This window comes from Bacillus rossius, chromosome 12 (genome assembly GCF_032445375.1).
Source record: "Bacillus rossius redtenbacheri isolate Brsri chromosome 12, Brsri_v3, whole genome shotgun sequence".
Taxonomy (NCBI): Eukaryota; Metazoa; Arthropoda; class Insecta; order Phasmatodea; family Bacillidae; genus Bacillus; species Bacillus rossius.
The window spans coordinates 54,031,179-54,050,697 of NC_086339.1; the positions used below are offsets into that span (position 1 = coordinate 54,031,179).

At 35.5% G+C, this 19,519-nt stretch overlaps 1 protein-coding gene across 7 annotated transcripts in view; it reads left to right on the plus strand.

The window, feature by feature from the left end:
* Nucleotides 1-7,962, plus strand: part of LOC134537948 (ribosomal protein S6 kinase 2 beta) — a 146,767-nt gene extending 138,805 nt beyond the window's left edge. For all 7 annotated transcript variants that reach the window (XM_063378949.1, XM_063378947.1, XM_063378950.1 and 4 more), the window contains one exon: nucleotides 3,230-7,962. In XM_063378949.1, coding sequence (XP_063235019.1) covers nucleotides 3,230-3,358 — 129 coding nt within the window. In that variant the 3' untranslated portion in view covers nucleotides 3,359-7,962. The remainder of the gene's footprint in view (nucleotides 1-3,229) is intronic.
* The last annotated feature ends 11,557 nt before the right edge of the window (nucleotides 7,963-19,519 follow it).

Sequence of the window (19,519 nt, forward strand, 5' to 3'; positions counted from 1 at the left end):
AGTAGTGTGTTCAACGTAACAAAGCAAACAAAGAATGCAGCTTGCCGGAACAAAACGCGTGACTAGCTGCCATGGTGAAGCATACGGCCATGAATAACTTCGTTGACGTGACCGCGAATATTTGTCCATATTACTCTCTGACAGAGAGTCTCTGTCCTATGAATTTTAAAGAATTATCTAAGATAATTATGTTGTTTGAAAGGTTTTTACATAAATAAAGAGTGGATTACTGTTAAATTATTAAAATAGCTTTTGAAGCAACGTACCAAATTCCTGTAAATATGGCGTCTTCGTGCATGTTCGGCAATGTTCGTTTTACAACAAAGAAATATTGTGGAAAGACAGTTGGCAGCCATGAATTTCCAAACATTACATCCGAAATGTTCTTAACTTAACATTTTCTGTTTGTAAACGTAAACAATTGTTCTGAAAATAGCTGTGATATTTTAGTACAAATATTTCTGTTAAAAATCTGAAATTAAATGAACGTAAATGTTAACACGCGATCGTACACAAAGTACAAAGTACAAAGTACAAAAGGTTGCCATTTTGAGATGCTTCAACATTCACATTTTTACTCAAGAACAAATATTTTAATTTTCAACTTTTAACAATTGTGAATTACTGCAACATTGGGTGGATTTATCGTTTTCCCCGTGTGAGGTAACAAAGTTTTTGTTAATATAAAAATCGTGAACATTTTGTTTAAAAATGTTTCTACTGTAGCTTTCAGCTTGGAACTACGTCTTGGGTGCGAAAATAAGGCAACTTCCAATTTTCTCATTTCTCGTTTGTGTAAAATGGTCGCCTTATATTCGGACCAATATTTACATAAAATATAAAATAGATAACAATTATTAAAAATTATTATATATGAAATAAAAATTCATGTCCTCAATAACTCTTAAAAATACTAAGTGAACTTTTTTCTTTGTGGTTTCATTCACAGAAAATATCTTGTATAAACTAAATATATGAAAACCCGCCATTGTTCAGTGTGGTAACATATTATATATATATATATATATATATATATATATATATATATATATATATATATATATATATATATATATATATATTACAGCTATTCGACTTCGAAACTGTTCGCATTCTATTCGAAAATTTTACTATTCGATTCGAAAATATTCGACCATCAAAATCCACTATTCGCACACCCCTATAAATATAGGACTTCAATGTTAATTAGTCTATTTAGATTTGTTTCATACACTCTTAATAATTATGTGTATATCAGAGTATGGTCTGTTAAGATCGTATAATATCACTGTTCTCTGAGAAAAAAATAATTTTTCATACATTTCCCTTATTTTACTCTTTCCTGTATTTTACAACATTTTCAGACACCCCCTTGTCTTGTGTAAAAAAAGGCTTCTACTTTGCATGCTGTATCACATGTTGGTTGAAAAGATTGGTATTGAAAAGATGCTCACACTCGTTACTGTATTAGAAGAAAAGATACAGCCATCCCAAAATGGCATCTTTTGCCAAGTTTTGAAACGTTAATAACTGAGTTAATTTTTTATGGGCAGTGTAATTGTGTAAAACTAACTGCACTTCAACAAAACTATGAGAACATAATTACAAGATTATGCAGTGAAGTGTTTGAAAAATAATGGTTCTGATTTTAATGCTTGTTGCACATGTCAAATATGTATCAAGTTTGAAGAAAAATACCATTGAGTCTCATCCTAACCAGTGCAGTGAACTCGACTTTCAAGCTTAGTCAAGCTGTAGCTACTTGCTGAACTTGGCTCGAGTTTGTGAGTCTCTACCCAGCTCTACTTTTGAGTTCTAACAGAGTGTTTTCTTTCAGTCAAGAACCGGGTCTACTATGATGAGTACTAGACCTAATATACCGTGTTTTCTCGCATAATCGTCGCACGTTTTATTCTAAAATCAATTTTGAAAAGTAGGAGTGCGACGATTATGCGGAAAAAAAATTTTTTTTGTTAGGTAAAGTTATTCATAAAAACAAAACCCGTTCCTGGAAAGTACGTTTATTTTAAAAAAAAGTGGAGTATACAAGAGCACGCAAAACAATTTATTTTAATAATTCATTAAAGAAAAACCTTTCTTCAATTTTAAATACAATAACAAAATCTGTGACCCGAATGCAAGCGACTTGAAACTGTGACATGAACTAACACGTAACTACCGTTGTAGTACACGCTTGCCACGAAAGAATGCGGGCTATCAAATGTAGTAAACTTGGCAATTGACAGAGAATGCGCGTTGCATGCAATCGGCGAGATATCGATATTCGACTAAGTGCGCGCGCTCTATACGTGAAGCAACATAACCAAACATGAATAATGCCAACTAGCGCTGGCTACATGTTCATAAGCGGTACACCACGTTGACGCAGACGATCAGATAAAGAAAATAATGTTTAAGAACGTCTTTAAAAGAACATTTACACGTCAGACAACTTCATATTTCCGTTAATTAAATAAGTAAGTGGTAATGTCCGAATAAATAATAGATTTCTACTTTAAAATACATCATTTTATACTGATAAGATACCTACACAAAGCGCTCGGCATCTAATAGCGGGACGAAAAACATCATGCGATCTTTCGCAATAAGTTTTTTTATCCCAATTATGGCGGCCTAAAATATAGGTGTGACGATTATGCGAGTGCGATGATTATGCGATAAAAGAGGGTATTGCCAGTTTGAAAATGTGTGTGTAGGACATGCTGCTTTGTTTAAGTTGAATTTTGTGTGGTTGTTGGGAGGAAAGACTGTTGGAAGTAGTTTCCAAAATGTTTGGCTTATCTGATCGAAGGTGACATTCAGGAATTGTACTCTGATCTTAATACAGCATTTTTTTTTTGAAAGTCTGATACAAAGTGTATTTTTGGAATAAATCTCACTCACTTTCACTCAATCTCACTCTCACTCAATCTCACTCAATCTCACTCTCACTCTAGCATTTCAGCAGTTTTTCATCTATTGTTTGGTTGCAAATTATGTCAAATGATTATACTAATCATAGATTTCGATCTGAAAAATTCCACATGCATTATCTTTATTGTTGGTATACGCCTGGGTTACTTATTTTTTGATGTTAGATAACTCTTCTTGCGCATATGTGGCAACAAAGTTTGTGACTAAACATAAATTGGAAAAAAAAAAAAAAAACTGCCGTGCTGAATTCACAGGAAGGACGAATGAGCGACGGTGTGTTGCGTGCTGGGTGCAGGGGGCGGTGGCAGCCACGTACCGCGCCATCAGCCAGAGTCCGCGCGCGCCGCACCTCGGGCCGGTGGTCATGTCGGAGCTGGCGCGCCGCCGCCGCAAGTCGCGGCCCAAGTCCTCCACGGAGGTGTGACGGCTCTGAGAGGAGGGTCTACACTCACTCTCTGCCTCGACTGTCCGGTACCGTGCTGGTCTGAAGGCCTAGTGATCCTTACCCACCGCAGGAAAACCTGGCATTTTTGAAACACCAATCTGTAATATGGCAGAACATATGTACAACATCATTTTATTTGTTCGACATTGATGCCAACAACACGTCTATGAGACTACTTCTTTTACTATTCCAAACAAAACATTTTTTATTAGCTGACAGTAAGGTAAAAAATTTCCTAACATAAGTGCATAATGCAAAGTCACCATTTAATAAAATACATAATTTAACAAAATTTCTCCAAAACATTATTGTGACACCTCTTTGCCGTTTAGTTATTTTTTTCTTTTCCCCCTGTTTTATTAGTATAGTCACTGCCCATCATTGTTCTCTATAGTACTTCCAAACATAACATTTCACTGTCTCAAAATCAGGTTACAACTTATGTCACTAGTCTTCAAAGCGTAATTGTTAAAGTGAGTTAGATTATGTATATCTTTCTACAGCATTTTGTGCTACTTGTTTACAAAAATATAAGTAATATCTTATAACCACTACTTTGCTGATAAAAAAAAATTGGTTTAACATGTTAGTATTATCCTTCACTGTATTTGATTTCATAATTGTTAATGTAATATTGTGTATACATATCAGTGTTTCTATTTTTTTTAAGGATGTGGCTATAGGCCCATGCTAGGTTTTTAAAGTTGTCAAAGGCTGCATTAGAGGGAAGACATATTTTCAGACCAGTACAGTATTATAAATTGTATCACCATTGATTACGATAACTTGTTTTTATTTATTAAGAAGCACAGTACTGCAACCCAGAGTTGCCATTTGTCCTTGGATTATTGAGAAGCTAGAAATGTTTTTAGTTTTAATGAACCCTTGAAAATTAAGGAAAAACACATGTTCTTCCATGTTTTGTCCTTGACATGTTAGTGTTCTTGAAGAAATTGTCGCCCATCAGCAGACGGGATTGTGTGCAAGAAGGCTGTCTCCCAGCCCTCGTAGAGTTTCCACACATTCATGCCGGTACTAGTGAGATCTGTCGAGTCTCAGGACTCATACAAGGTCCGATGTGTCACCAGAAAACATTGTGCTGCATTACCTATGTTTATATTACGTTGGACAAAAGATTTTATTCTGGAAATACAATCAAAACCTTGTGGAAATCTTTCCTTGTCGAAACTTTTGAACAGAGAATTATTATATCATGAGGTGTGTGAACTAAGCATTGGTTTTATGGCCCTACAGAACAGGAACAATGAAAATCAGTTGGGTTAGTGAACGTATTTATTTCGATACAAAGCTGTACAAATTGCCAATGGTAATTACTTATAACTCATATTTTGTAACTCATCTATCTATCTGTAAATGTTTTCTCAGAATTTACGATTACAAAAATGTGAACTTTCTTCTTGTTATCTTCTATACTACACTGTATTAATCAATTGCCTAATAATCTTGCTAAGCTGTTACAGAACTCAATTTTGGGTCCGTGCATTTCAACTGAATTTGTAAGCTATGGTTCAGTAGGTTCACTTGTGTCTGTGATTCATGATTTTGAGGTGTTTTAGAACTCAAATGCAAAACAATAAACAGCACTATGGCAGGGTACCTCTATATATAATTTCTGGGTTTACTGTGAATCTGTGCTAATGTTTCTGTGGTCTTTTTAACTCAAGTCTTGTAAGAATTTTTAATCTCAAACAATGAATGGTTTGTATGTAGCATATTTTCATATCTGTTAGAACTTGATGTTGTGGGTCTTCCAGTGTTCTGTTCTAGCTGTCCATACGTACTGAGCTTGCTGAGAGAGAAAAAGTGGTGAAGTGGATACAATATTATAAATAATAAACATTATTGCACTTTCATAAAATCACGATAACATAACAGCATTTTGAACCTTATGACTGACAAGGATTTTCTAAAATACCGATTAGCTGGGTGGGTCATTATGCGTAGAATATGATTAAAACATTTTGTTATTTAAAATACTATGAAATTAATACCAAGTCAAATAGAAAATAGTTATTTAAACATTTCAATAAGTAAAAGTATAGATTATGCACCAATATTTGGAATCATTTTACACTAAAAAAAAAAAGAGAATATATTTTTCATTTTTTTTTAAGGTTGGTGAAACTGGTACAAAACCGGTGGTGGCGAATTCCAGCCAGTGGCTATTCTGAATAAAAGAGTTATTAGATGTAGGCAGGCCAAAGTGTTATATGTAAAGTGACCAAACATTAAATTGAAATACTTTTAAGAATACTGCTGGAAATTGACTAATTTATTTATCGCTTCACAAGTGTTTTTATTATGTAGTATTATTTTAAAAATTCAATTACAATCTTCAAGATATTAAGTCACTTTATGCTTAAGCAAACATTACTTTGACAGTTTAATATTGTGATGTAGTAAGCAAAACACACACACTTTGGTTTTTTCACAGGACTCACCTATCAGGTATAATGTATAAATAATCATTTTGTTATTAGTTACATAATAATATTCAGCTGTCAAATTTTGAATGTTTGCTGAAGCATTTGTAAAAAATGACGCCTAATTTTAATAAAGTGTAAATACAAATTTTATGTGATGTTTATAGTAATAATTTTCATCGTGTATTATATGTAATAATTTTAATTATACTTAAAACATATGTTAAAGTAGAATATACTAGTAAATTACACATTTTCTGCACCAAATATTCATCCGACCCAACCCTGCTGATACGGAGAGATGATTATAAAAATACATTGTAATTTCTCGAAATTTCCATGTACCTTCTTATAGTACAAGGTCTTAAAGCAAGAATATATATGCCAGTCAATTTGAGATTTATTTTGTGATAGCTATGTTAGTTAAAACGACAGCATGTAGGATACTACAAACTACATCAACTCGGTAATTGCAGCATTCTAGCCTCAAATTTGTGAAATATTTTTGAGGTGTGTATATTGCATCAAAAGTTGATTATTCTTAGTTGTAAAGTCTAAGAAAATTAGCTTGGATTTGTTAGTTTTGTGTGAATTATACTGAGTATTTAAGTGCTCTGTCTGCAAAAAAGATATTGCCTTATCATTGTTACATATCTTTGCTAGGAAGATACAGTAGAGTGAAGTCATAACTCATAGGATTTCTTTTTAATTCAATTATATAAAATAAAATTTAAAGTATGGTTTGATTTTGCTTTTTTTTTTTTTTTTTTTTGCATTTTTATTGGCTTTTGATAAAGATTAGTAGTGTGAATTGTAACTAAATGTGGTAATATAATGCTTTGTGGTCATTCGAAAGATAATCACATGAAGACAATTACAGAGGAACTTTGTTTAATTTAATAAATAAACATTTTTTGCTTTAGTTTCTTGTAATATTGTAACAAAAAGCAACCCAAAGATAAAATGTACAAGCTACTTCTTCTCTCTAGCAAATGCATAAAATGTTTTTGCAAACAGAGTAGTCAATTAAGAAGTATCATTCACAATATTGACATCCATTGATAGTTTAATTCTCATGTGTTTAACATTTTACACTTCTCTGAAGCTTGCAAATTTTTTTTCTGTACTCTTGTAATGTGCTTTGGAAGAAATTGGTTTTGTTTTAAGGAGCCATTTTGAGGTTTATTTATATATAAAATAATTATATTTTATTGAGATTTAATTTTTTTTTGGAAGAGTTTTATAGTTTCATATGCATAATTTTGCTGTTTTGTATGAATGTATTTTATGATAATGAATTTTTTTGTATTTTTAATCTTTGAAAACCACTACATATTTTGTAAGCTTTTACATGCGACTGCACCATAATATTGTGCATTGTGATATTCCAGCAGTGAAATAAAGTTTTATATGTAAAGTGGCATGATAAATAGTTGAGGAAAGTGCAGAACAACTTTATCTTAATGTTAAATTAACAGCTTGCATGGCTGTGATTAGTTATGAACTTTTAAAAATGTTATCCTTATTATGAATGAAAACCTTTAAGTTCAAGTAATATGACTGTGTTTTTTTTTATTATTGGTAAAAGTTTTAATTGAATCATGTGCATTTCTGTTCAGCCATTAATTATAAATGTTTTAAAAAGATTTTCATTAGCGGTACAGCTTTGTCTGCTTGATCGTCGTCTCCTCTTCCATCGAACTTTGTTCTTTGATCTGCAGTGTTTGTGTCAAGGATTTTCATACTACGTATGTGTTGTAAATTGCCTCAAGGAAGAAACTTCAGCATGGTCAGGTATTGTCTTTGTCACCTTCATTGTGCTGTTGTTTACTGCTGCGTTTGTGCCCATTGTACAGTTACCATTGTTGTGAACAATCAAATAAACGAGCTCTCTACAGTTTCTGCCTAGTTCGTGAGCTCGTGTAAGTATGGTTTAAAAAACAGAGAGAAAATAATTGTTAACTATTTTGTACAGTGTTAAGAAATATATTAGTTTAGTCTTAAAATTATTTTAAATGTACTGTAGATAATGAAAATTTTAACATTAAAGCAAAATAATAATCATTGTCTGTATAAAAAGTAACTTTAGACTAATTTAAAAGTAATTTTAGAACTAATAAAAAGAGATAATATATAATATGATGTGAATATTTGTGTGTGTACGTTTCCTCCCCACTCCTTTCCCTGTTTGAGCAGAAGTGCACCAGAGCTTGGCATTATTGCAACATTGTCACTAAATACTGTATTAAATCACACATTGTCCGCCATCGCATAATGTCCGCACATTTCTTTTTAAATACTTGAAATGGAAAATTTTTTAAAATCCACATAAAGTCCGCACCAGACAAAGCAACCTTTGCCACCCCTGAAAGGCACAGTAACGGGATGGAAAGTTGGGCACTTATCACTGACACTGTGGTGGTGAAAAGCTTAAAAAGACCGGCATCACCGTTGCTCTCGACGGGACTGAAGATGATGCTATTTGGGAAGATAGCGATAGCGATATCGATGACAGGAGCAGCGATACAGAGGACGGTGACAGCAACGAGTCTGAAGTGGAATAGAACTGCTACATTCTTTAGTCACTGTCATTTTTTTTTTGTGGCGTAAAGTGTTGTTAAAATGCAGACTACCTAGTAGAAATTTTCTGAGTGCTACTACAGTGTCAATTTTTTTAGGTACCTAAGTTAGGTAGTAATTATTAATGTATGTAAATTTTTCAACATGTTTATCTATCATCGTGTTTGCTGAGAGGCTTTAATTTTGTTTTCATGTAAGATATGATACGCAACGTAAAGAAAATGTCAGCTGTAACAGAATGGACATACATAAATTCTTAAATGTCAGGAAGACAAGGCTCTGCTTTGTTTTTGTTAAAAATTCCTGCTCAGCCTTTCCCACGCTCTGCACTCCTTACCCTGCTTCAGTCAAGCAGGGCAGGAGGAGACTCGCGTGCACAGACGTCTGCCGGTAACTTGTTTTATACACACAGTGGGCAAGGGACAGGGAGGGAGGCTCGCTGGCACCGGCTAATGCAGACATTAGCCATCTGCCCCGTGCCGTTAGTGGCCATCTCAATGTGTAGGCTGGCTGCGGCTTCTGAACGTAAGAGCGCACACGCGAGTGAGAGAAGAAAAAAATGTGGAGGGTCGTCAATCACCAGCGCTCTCCGAAGTAGTGTGCCACCGTTAAAATTTTTCAACTGAGCCGAGGGAAGGGTGCCAATTTTACGAAGCAGTGATTTTACTAATGCAATCCGCGGAACCATGAGCATACGTAAAATCAGGAACAATTTTTTTACTCTAGGGGAGACCGGGGCACGATGAGTCGCAAAAATTCTAACTATCAAATTTATGTCTAAATATGAAATTATTGTTTCACTATTGTGTACATAAATAAAGAAAGGTATATATTTCAACACACACTTATGTTAGTTAGCCTACTTCAATTAGTATTTCATACAAAAATTTTAATATGGTTTTTTAGAAGTGACCCATAGTGCCCCATACGTGGGGCACTATGGGTCATTCTTATGAAACAGAGTTTTGGTCTAAAACATGAAGTTGAATTGTTTTTAAAATAGGTTTAATTAAATAAACATGCTTAAAATATTAAATGAACACAAAAAATCAATTACAGTTACAGCAAAAATATGAAAACCTGCCATAAAAATTACACTTTATCCATAGCAAACGATTTAGAAATAGTAGAACCCCGATTTTGCGAACACGGATTTAACGAAAACAGAGATTTAACGTAAAGGTTTTCATGAACCATCAAAAAACACCAATTTATTAAAATAATAATGTAGATTTCCAAAAAATGAAAGTACGTAAATTGTAACGGAAACTTATTAAAAATACACTCTGTGGTGTCAGTAATAGAATGGAGGTACTATATATTAATATGTGCCTTTGCATCATCTGTCCAAACACGAAAAAATGAAAAAAAGTTGTTCAAATTGCTTAAAAACTCAGAGCGCTGTAACTGGATTGCGTAAGTGCGTGCCATTGCGCGCGCCTGGATAGATAGACTGTCCGTGACACATGACGTCATGAAGGGTTTCTTTGTCCGCATCCCCCTCCCCCTCTTTTATGCCTGGCTTGACTCACCACGTTATCTTCCAATCACGCCCGCATAGTAACAGTGCTAGCCAATAATCACACGTTTCCAAATATTCCCTTTCCCATCCTCCAGGTTTTTTCAACTTGTGACCACGTCACACCAATACGCCATTATCATTATTCTCAGTAAGAGCTTTGTGCGCGGTGTTTAGTTTTTGGAATACATTTTTTATAAGTGCTGTTCGGACTTCAATTTTTTGCTTTTCTTCTTGGATTTTAACTACAGATTGCGATTGGAATTGACTACACTGCCTGTTGACGACCTGCTTAGCTTTTTTTATTGGTACACGACTTTATTTACTGTTTTTGGATATCGGCTTTGTTACGTTTTTTTGACGATTCGTTTATGTTACTGGTATTAGAACTGGACAAAACTGGGACACGGGCGGTGGAGCTTTTATTTTTTTACGCTAAGCTCGCGCCTATTGGCTGGCTGCTGATGGAATGTCACGAGTCTGGGTGAGCGTTGAGTGAGTTATACTGCGCATGCGCAGCTCAGAGAACAGAGAGAGCCAGCCGGCAGATACGCCGCGCCATAACAACAGCTGACAGAGTATAATTAATTACCTTTCTCCGCGTACGGCGCGCCAGTCTGAGATAGCACGGCAGCACAAGATATCGGCGTCGACCCTGTCTACGATATGGAAACGTAGGGACGCGATTATGAGTGCGGGGTCATGGAAAATCTGTAAGTCGAATTTAACGAAACATCGATTTAGAGTAAACATTTTCGGTAACCATAGCACTTCGTTAAATCGGGGTTCTACTGTAGCCACTTGTTGTCTGCAAGTAGTCTTTTTAGCGCATGTTGAATAAATCAAATGACACAGCAAATTTTAAAAATGTTATCACATGTTTCAGGCCTTGGCAAGACAAACAAGATATCGGAGTGTCCCACTATCGAAATATCATCTTCTTGTGGAAAAATAAACTTATCAAGGGTTTTCTTTGAACTTCTCATAAATTTCACCTCGTATTCTTTTCCTTCATTTGATTCATTTGTAATCGTCAACACCTGTCCAACATAGTGATTTTACTTTTCTTATCCTGAAACTCCACAAGAACATAGTCACCTTCATTTGGCTCTGTATTGTGTGAAAGAAATGATTTATGAGTTTGCTGAGTTTGGATTTGGGATTCCATACAGTTATCACAATCACTGTCTGGTGGGCTAATCACCTTGTCTTCACCTTCGGATTCTGAATAATCTTTCTCATTAACAAAAAGGTGATGTTTCACTACTGCTGATTTTATTTTCTTTGTTTTTTTTTCTTGTTTTTTTTTTCTTTTCCCCAACAGAATTTCTCTCTGTGGTGTAGCAGTCAAAATCTTGCTGCTTCCCAACTGTCTGCATTTCCTAGTGCCTGTTCGATGTTCTGCTTTTGGGTATCCTCGAAATTCTGTAGGACTTTTGAAATGCTGTGGAGCACTATCACCTATTTCTTCATCATTCACAAAACTTGGCACAATGCATGATGTATCATTACTCGCCACATATTGCACAGCTTGTGATGGACCCAGAATGTCTGTTTCCTTTGATGACTGGGACCGTTCTGAAACTGAGCTAGGGAGGAAGTCATCATCACTAAAAACATGTGGATCATGAGGGAAAATTCCAGTCTTTTTAAAAGCACTGATGATGTTATTTGGCGTCATAGCACGTGGGAGGGATGTGCCAACAAATCCACCTACATCGTAAATTGATACTGTTTTTCCTGGGTGAGTCAACATCCAAGAGTCAATAGCAGAACTGTAAAACTTCTGAAAGGGACCATACAAACCAACATCCAGGGGCTGCATCTGGTGCGATGAATGTGGAAGAAGTGTCAAAATGTGAACACCATTTGCTTTTCTAATTCAAAGACTTCTAAATTAATGTGGCTCTCATGGTTATCGTATATCAGCAGACTAGGATTATCTTTCGTGCTGTAGGAATATTTTATGAAATGTTTAATTGATCTTGCAAGGAGTTCCCCAGTCATCCATCCTGATGGGTTGGCTAGCCCCAGTGTGTTGGTGGTGCCCCAATCAGCATGTGATCACGAAAATGCACTCAAGGAAATATTAAAATGGGCGGCAGATAATTGCCATCTGCACGGACAATACAACATGTTGTAACCAAAGTGCCTTTTTCCAAACTTTTGACTTTACACACAGCTTTGCAACCTTTCTCAGCAATTACTCTTCCACTATTTTGAACAGTCGTTTTGGTTTCATCTTAATTGAAAATTCGTGAAGGGCTTCCAAGCTGTGGTTCTTTCAACAATAATGCCTGGTAATTGTTAAAAAAAATGCCTCTACATTATGACGATTGAAAGCAATAGCGCGAGCAAGACTACAGCCCAATGGAGACCGAAGTGACAGATCTTTGTGTCTTTTAAAAAATCCTGCTAACCAATCTTCACCTGCCATTTGTTTTGCATGCCATGACTCAGGACATTTTACACCATTAACAGCAGTTTCCAGTTTCATATGCCAGGTCTTTTGTTGTCAGTCCATAGAACATTTTGCAGCACTTTTTTAAATATTCAACAATTAAAAGTTCTTCGTCATCACTAAAAACTTTTAAGCTCAAATTCTACTGGAGTTTGTGAGTTCATTAACTTACTCTTGAGTCTTAGAGTCTCTCTTTTGACACCACACTCGTCAGCTGCACTTTGAATGCTCCTTCCTTCTGCGACCAAATTAAGTGCTTTTTGAAGATCAGCTTCGCTGAATAAGCCCTTTGTAGTCTTACGTTTGTATGTTCGAACCATGATCTAAAACAAAAAAAAATTAATTAGGCCTAACTGTTTTGTATTTGATCCTTTCTAGTATAGCTAACCTAAACATTTAGTGGCGACCCATGGTGCCCCAAGGTTGCCTGACCCATCGTGCCCCAAAGTGCTTGTAACAAATAAAATTGTTGAAACATAACCTAAAATAAATTAAATGACCTGCAATTTATGTAGATGCGATAAGATACATATACATTTGTGCTGCTCAGTCAGTATTTGTATCTTATAATGCAAACAGATTAATAAAACAATAATAACTGGTTAGCAAAATAGTTTAGGGGTCGTCCATTAATCACGTGATGTTTTTTTAGCAAATTTTTAACCCCCCCTCCCCCCTAGTGATTTGTGGTGAGGTTTTAGACCTCCCCCCCCCCCCCCCCCCCCCCGCCATTAAATCACGTGCATTTTTTGGTACAAAATATTTTTAAAATTTCAGAATATTATCTTTAAATATAGTTATAATCTAATTTAATTCTGGAAAATTAAGCACAGTGATAAAAATGTCCAGACACACATTAAGGTTGCAGGTTTATTCTCACTGGCATAAAAATAATAAAGGAAAGGCTTATATGTGATTTACGCATGTATTCGGCGCCAAAATCACAGTCTTACTAGCGACTGGCAAGCCGAGCCGGGTGGTTCATGTTGCGGTGGGCGGGGATATTGTTGCTGGCTACAGCGAGTCAAGGTCACGCGTCGCTTTTCGGTTTAGTAGAAATCGGGCGAAAAATTAAATACACGTGATATCTCTCTACACCCCCTCTCACCCTTGTGATATTTCGTGATTTTTCCTGGCCCCCTCCCCCCCCCCCCCCCCCCTTGCGAGCCTCACGTGATTAATGGACGATCCCTTATCATCATGTAGATAAACACAAAACACACTGAGAAAACAGAGACTGATCACAGATATATAGATACAATATGTGGGCCACTAAATGGAAAATATTTGATGCAAGTTTCGCCAACCTAAACATTCTGGATTGCTCTAAACAATTGCTGACCCATGGTACCCCATGACTCATGGTGCCCCCGGTCTCCCCTACACAAAACAAGTAAAATTTTGAGGAAAAATTTTTTATCGGACTTCACCTCATAATGTCCGCACCCCATTTTGTTTGTCAAAAATGTAGCCAAATTACTGCGGACATTATGCGAGTAATACGGTATTGTGGATAGTAAGAATGAGAGTGATCTGCAAAGACTGAAAAGACTGTATGGATTGGAAATGCAATTCAAGTATATAGCACTGGAATTTGTTTAAATTATTAGATCTATTCCGTATTTACTAGACCCTTCCTGGTACCACTTTTGCCTCTTTTGTGTTACATGTATGTAGTTGAAGAGGGCGGCTGTTCAGAAAGCAAAGGATGTGGTGAAGTACTGTGCAGATCACCCTGGGCTCATTCATGCAGAGTTAAATATTGCAAGCAGTGCAGGGCAAGGAGGATCCCACTAAAAAAATTTTTAAGGTATGAAACAACTTCTGGAAAATTAGACAAATAATACTAAAGTAAAAAGGATGCATTTTCAAGGAAATGTCTTCTCAGACAGACAGCTCTTTAGAGACCAAGTGGAATACTGTACCTCCTGATTGGTTACATGCCTATAGCCAAGCATCTTTTCAAAAGGTGTGAAAACAGGCTGCTGTGCCAATTCTTAAATGCTGTCAGGAATGATGTATTGACTCTGTTAAGTGGGTAATTATTCAGCAACAAATAAATTCAGTCCCAAAAATTTGGTGAAGTATCTTGCTGCCTTTCATAATTTTAACAAACTTAAGTAGTATGACTGAAATATTTGTAGTGCAAGGACTCTTCTTTGTTAATGGTGCTCTATCTCAGTAAGAAGATGCATATGGTTGGGAGCGATATTTTTTTTAATGCTTGGGTTTACCCTGACAGGATGAAAATTACAAATCCATTGCTGACAGACTTCATTGGGAACCTTGAAAGTAAAGCGACATGCAGAGATCATGATGTTTACACTGTTATGGCAAGTAACATTCACAGTCTTCAATGTGTTTAAACTGTGGGGTTTAGAAAGTTGTACATTAGGTAACTGCGGAGTCCATGGGCCCTTAGTTTCCCTGAATGTCCGGGAAAAGGAGGGGGGGGGGGGTTAGCAGTGCCACTGGTTGAAACAGCCTTTGCAGCAGTGGCGAAGGGTGAATTTCAAAGTGGGGGAACCAAGTATGTTCACTGTCAGCCCCTATTAAGGTGGGGGGTCCTCCCCTGAAAAAATTTGATTTTAAGGTGCAAATTGGTGCTTTTTAAGCTGTTTAACGTATCTCTTTTGTAGGAAATTTTATGCTCTTTAATTTTGTATCAAAATGTTTTTTTTTTTTTTCTAAAACCCATAGTTTGTAAAATACTTAAGCAAAAGTGATGAATTGTACCTTTAAACAGCCCTCCCACCGACCAATGGGTCTATTAGTATGTTTTTCATCTATTTTTCTTTTGTTGCCTCGACTAAGGCGGCTTCCGCAGCAAAACAATTTTAAGTGTCAATGAAAGCTAGGCCTAAGAGTTTCTCTTCAAAATGTTAAGTCAACATTTCCTATATTATAATAAAATCAAAAAGCTGGTATGACTAAAACTTGAGCAATCGTCGTTACACGAAGCAAGATATTTTAATCAATGAAACAGTGAAAGATATGCTCGGAAACACATCACCAGCATAACTATATCAAAATTCACGAAATTATGATTTTGGTAGTCAATGCAATAGGTACATGTTAAAGTCACACAGAATTTAATAATCTTAACTCTCACTTTCAAGCATGAGCATGTATGGTCATTTTGTTAGGCTATTTCGCTTATTAGATTTGAAGTGTCTTTCGCACTGCACACCGCTTGATTTAGCATTTGTTACCATACACGATATGTCTGGCGTGGGTCTACCTTGCAAAATTAAAACTCGTTTTTGTTCGAAACTTTTAGCACCAAAAGATGAAACAAGTAAATTTTCTAGAGCTGTAGCAAACTGTATGTATTCGGTACTGAGTAACGGGTGCGCCATCTAGTAACGAGTAACGAAACGTTACACACGGCTGCATCTCGTTACACGGCTGCATCTCGTTACTCGCATTTTTCGTATGTTTTACGCATGCGCATTCGATGAATTTACGTTACAAAGAACGATGTTTGTTTATTAAGTTAAGTATAATTTGAAAATTCGTCATCCCAAGTTTTTTTTACTGTTTATTAAAGGTATTGTGTGTGTAGACAAAGTTTGAGATTGGAACAGAAACAACGTAAGAAAGTATTTTTTACAAATGAGAAATATGTATGTTTTTGTTTTTTAGTATCGTGTATTTGCACGTTTTTTTTGTTCTTATCTTAAAAGAGATAATATAATAAAGCCGCTCTAATGAGATTTAATTGTTTCTTGGTTAACAAAAACTGTTAATTATCAAATATTGTTAATTGTATATATTCTATTTATTATTATTTACACGTCATACTGTACGCTTACGCAATACGACTCGATTCGTTGCTGCAACATAACATAGCATGTTATGCAGTATCAGAAGTAACGAGTAACGATACGATAGTAACGAGTACTAATTGCTATAGTAACGAATACATACGGGTACGCTTTTTTTCATTACTTTTACACCTCTAAAATGTTCTACCACGCAGTCACAAGCGCGTCTGTTTCCTGCCGCTCCCTCCCCTCCTGCGACAGCTTCGTCCCTCCGCACTCCCCTTAAAATCCCCTCCATGGCCAGGGCCCGCAGAATAGACTGTTGGTTCCCTTGGCCAAGCCTACCGCAATGAGCGAGTTCAACAATGCTGTAGCTATGTGGCCACTTTTGAATTTGACGAAACTCTTCACCAAAATCTTGGGACGTAATTAAGTATTATAAAGTACGTATTCTTAATGTAGTAAATCTGTTGTCAGGCGAGTTGTTTTACGCAACGCGAAGCACACAATTTCTCTAGAGAATACGCCATGCGTCACGCGATGGAACCAGCCGTCTGGCTTGGTTCCCCAGGTCGCAAGCCGAAGCCGAGTGCTCACGGAAACACCCGAAGGCGAAGGCGGAGAGATCCGATAAGGAGTCAGCCACCAATGAAGGCGCGGAAAGCAATGGTAGTGCCGGGAGGCGGGGGAGGGGGGATGTGGGAGCGGGGAAGGCAGAGTGAGAAAGAGAGGCGAGAGAGAGATAAAGCGATATCTGAAGAGGTTCAACGCGCGAACGTGCATACACAAAGTTTTAGGGCGAGCTGTTCAAAAAATACAAGTTGAATTATTTATGACAGTAGACAAGTAGTAATATATTTATTTTATTTATTTGTCAGCAGTAGGGAACCAATGGTTCCCTTGGTTCCATGGAATATTCGCCCCTGCTTTGCAGTAATGTTTCCTCTATCAAAAATTGTTCCAGACAAAATTTTAGGTAATAATTGGAAAGTTTACAATAACTTACAACAAATTTCATATGCCTATTAAGAGAGAAGCAAAACTTTTTTTTTTCCCCCTTCAACCATTACACTTTACACAGTGCAGTATTGAATTGTATAAGACTTATTTCGGACAAAAGTTTTCAGTAATGTGTGCAACGTTTACACTAAATAACAATGGATTTGGTAGTGTCCCTACTAACGGATATAACAAGTTTTTTTACCCATCAACCCCTGTTTTTTCAACTCTTTGAGCAATGATTTGTTGTACCAAAAATTGATTTTGACATAAGTTTTTGGTATTGTCATGAGGTATAACAACTTTTAAAGGGATGTGATATTTCGTTATTTGCCATAATTATGTAATATTAATAATTTTTCTGGTTTTTAAAAACCTTCATTACCACTCCCTTGGTTTGATTTCAGCCATTAACAAACTTGACCAAGATTTATTTATTTATTTATTTATTTTAGATGTCAATATGGAAGATATTTGTGGTGAATAACAGAAATTATTGTTTTCATAAAAAAAGTAATACATCTAATTTGATTTTTTCTTAAAGATTAACAAAATTGTTGAGGAGCTACACAGGACTCAGTTTCAAGAAAACTTTAAAATGGATGTAGAACAGCTGTGAAAATGTTCAATCTGCAGTAAAGGTATTAACAAAAAAGTTCAGCATTTCTTATAACTTATATCTGCAATGTAATACCTTTGAATAGGTAATACCAAGACAGAATGTCAAATAAATATACTTTTTTTTTACTAGTCTTATGGATACTCTTGAAGGTAACAAATTTATTTACAGTCTGAGTGGCTATCAAACCTGTGATGAAAAATTCCCTAACTTTTCCAGGTTTGAAAAAAAAAAATTCCCTGACCATTAATAACCTCCAATAACTGTCAAAAATTCAAATCCAAAATCATTATCCGTAAGCATACGACACTTAACTTTTGCAACAGGCAACTATTATTTATTTTATTGCACTACTTTCGACAGCACTGAAGTGAATGCGCATGGTTGAAGGGCTGATATGGATAATTATAAGCACAAATGAAAGAGAGGAAATCCTTTTTGTAACAGACACAGGTTAAGGAAGGGGGAAGAAAGGATGTGTACATGGAACCAGTAAAAATCAAAATATGTCTCTGCTATAACTTTAACTTATTATTAACCTCGTCACTGAAAAAAAAGGCATTAAAAATATTCCCCCACTTCATATGAAATTGTCTGGTTTTCCCTGTTGCTAACCACAATGAGTCTCAAGCTTGTAGATATCACCTCTTCTTAATAAGTATAGTGACAAAAGAAAACTTTCTGAACCAAAGGAATTATACAAAATTAATTCATAGAAAGGACTTAATTTTTCAATAAATTTAATGTACATGCTAAACCTCTAGATCAGTCTTAAGAAATATTTTACATTAGCTAGACCCCAAGTCAATTAATAGGTACATTAATTTTACACTAGATTACATAATAAGAATGTGTACACTGCTAAGTTGGTACGCCTGATGACTTCCAGTGATTTCTGCTGGTAATTGGCTGTGAATATGAAAAGTTCAGTGCACAAACATTTCAATCTTTATTGATAGTTACATTAATTTCAAGACACATAATTATAGTTGCCTATAATATATAATTATATAATACATAATTATAGCTGCCTATATTGTTTTCCTGCTTATAACATCATATTTTAAAGTCCCAAAATTTTCCCAAAAGTGACCATGTATGTATTTACACCCTGTGAATAATATTTCATGAATTGTACATTTTCTGCTTTTAATGTTTTTCTTCTAAACTTTGAGAACTACAAAAAAAATTTTTAATCTCTGAATGCTATTTACCAATGATACATATGTACAGAACCGTGTGTCTGTTGGCAACTTTGTCTTGGAAAACAACCATGACAGATCCTTCCATTCCTTGCCATTTTGGTGTGGGCAGACGTGTGGAAGTATGTAGTGCTACAGTATTCTAGACATGGCACTAAAAAACATAAAACTTTTATGTTGCTTACAGAGTTACATTTATTTCATTTGTAGATAGGAATCCACAAAAAAATTTTAAGTGGTGAAGAATTGGACATAAGCATATCCACTCTAAATGCTATTGTCATGAATTGTGCGACAATTTCACAGTAAAGTGGAAGGTTGTCTGTAAACACAAACAAAGTACAAGCTGGCATCACTATGAAGTTGAAGCAAAATTGGTCCAAGCAAATTTGAGCATAGAGAGTTCCAATCAGTGGTTTGAACATGAGATTTTTTTATAGCTTGATGAGTCCATTTGTATTAAAAAATTAAAACACTGTCAAATGCTAATTAATATTTCCTGCTAATGTTTTTTTTTTCCTTTTGCTTCTTGAAAAACATTATAACATG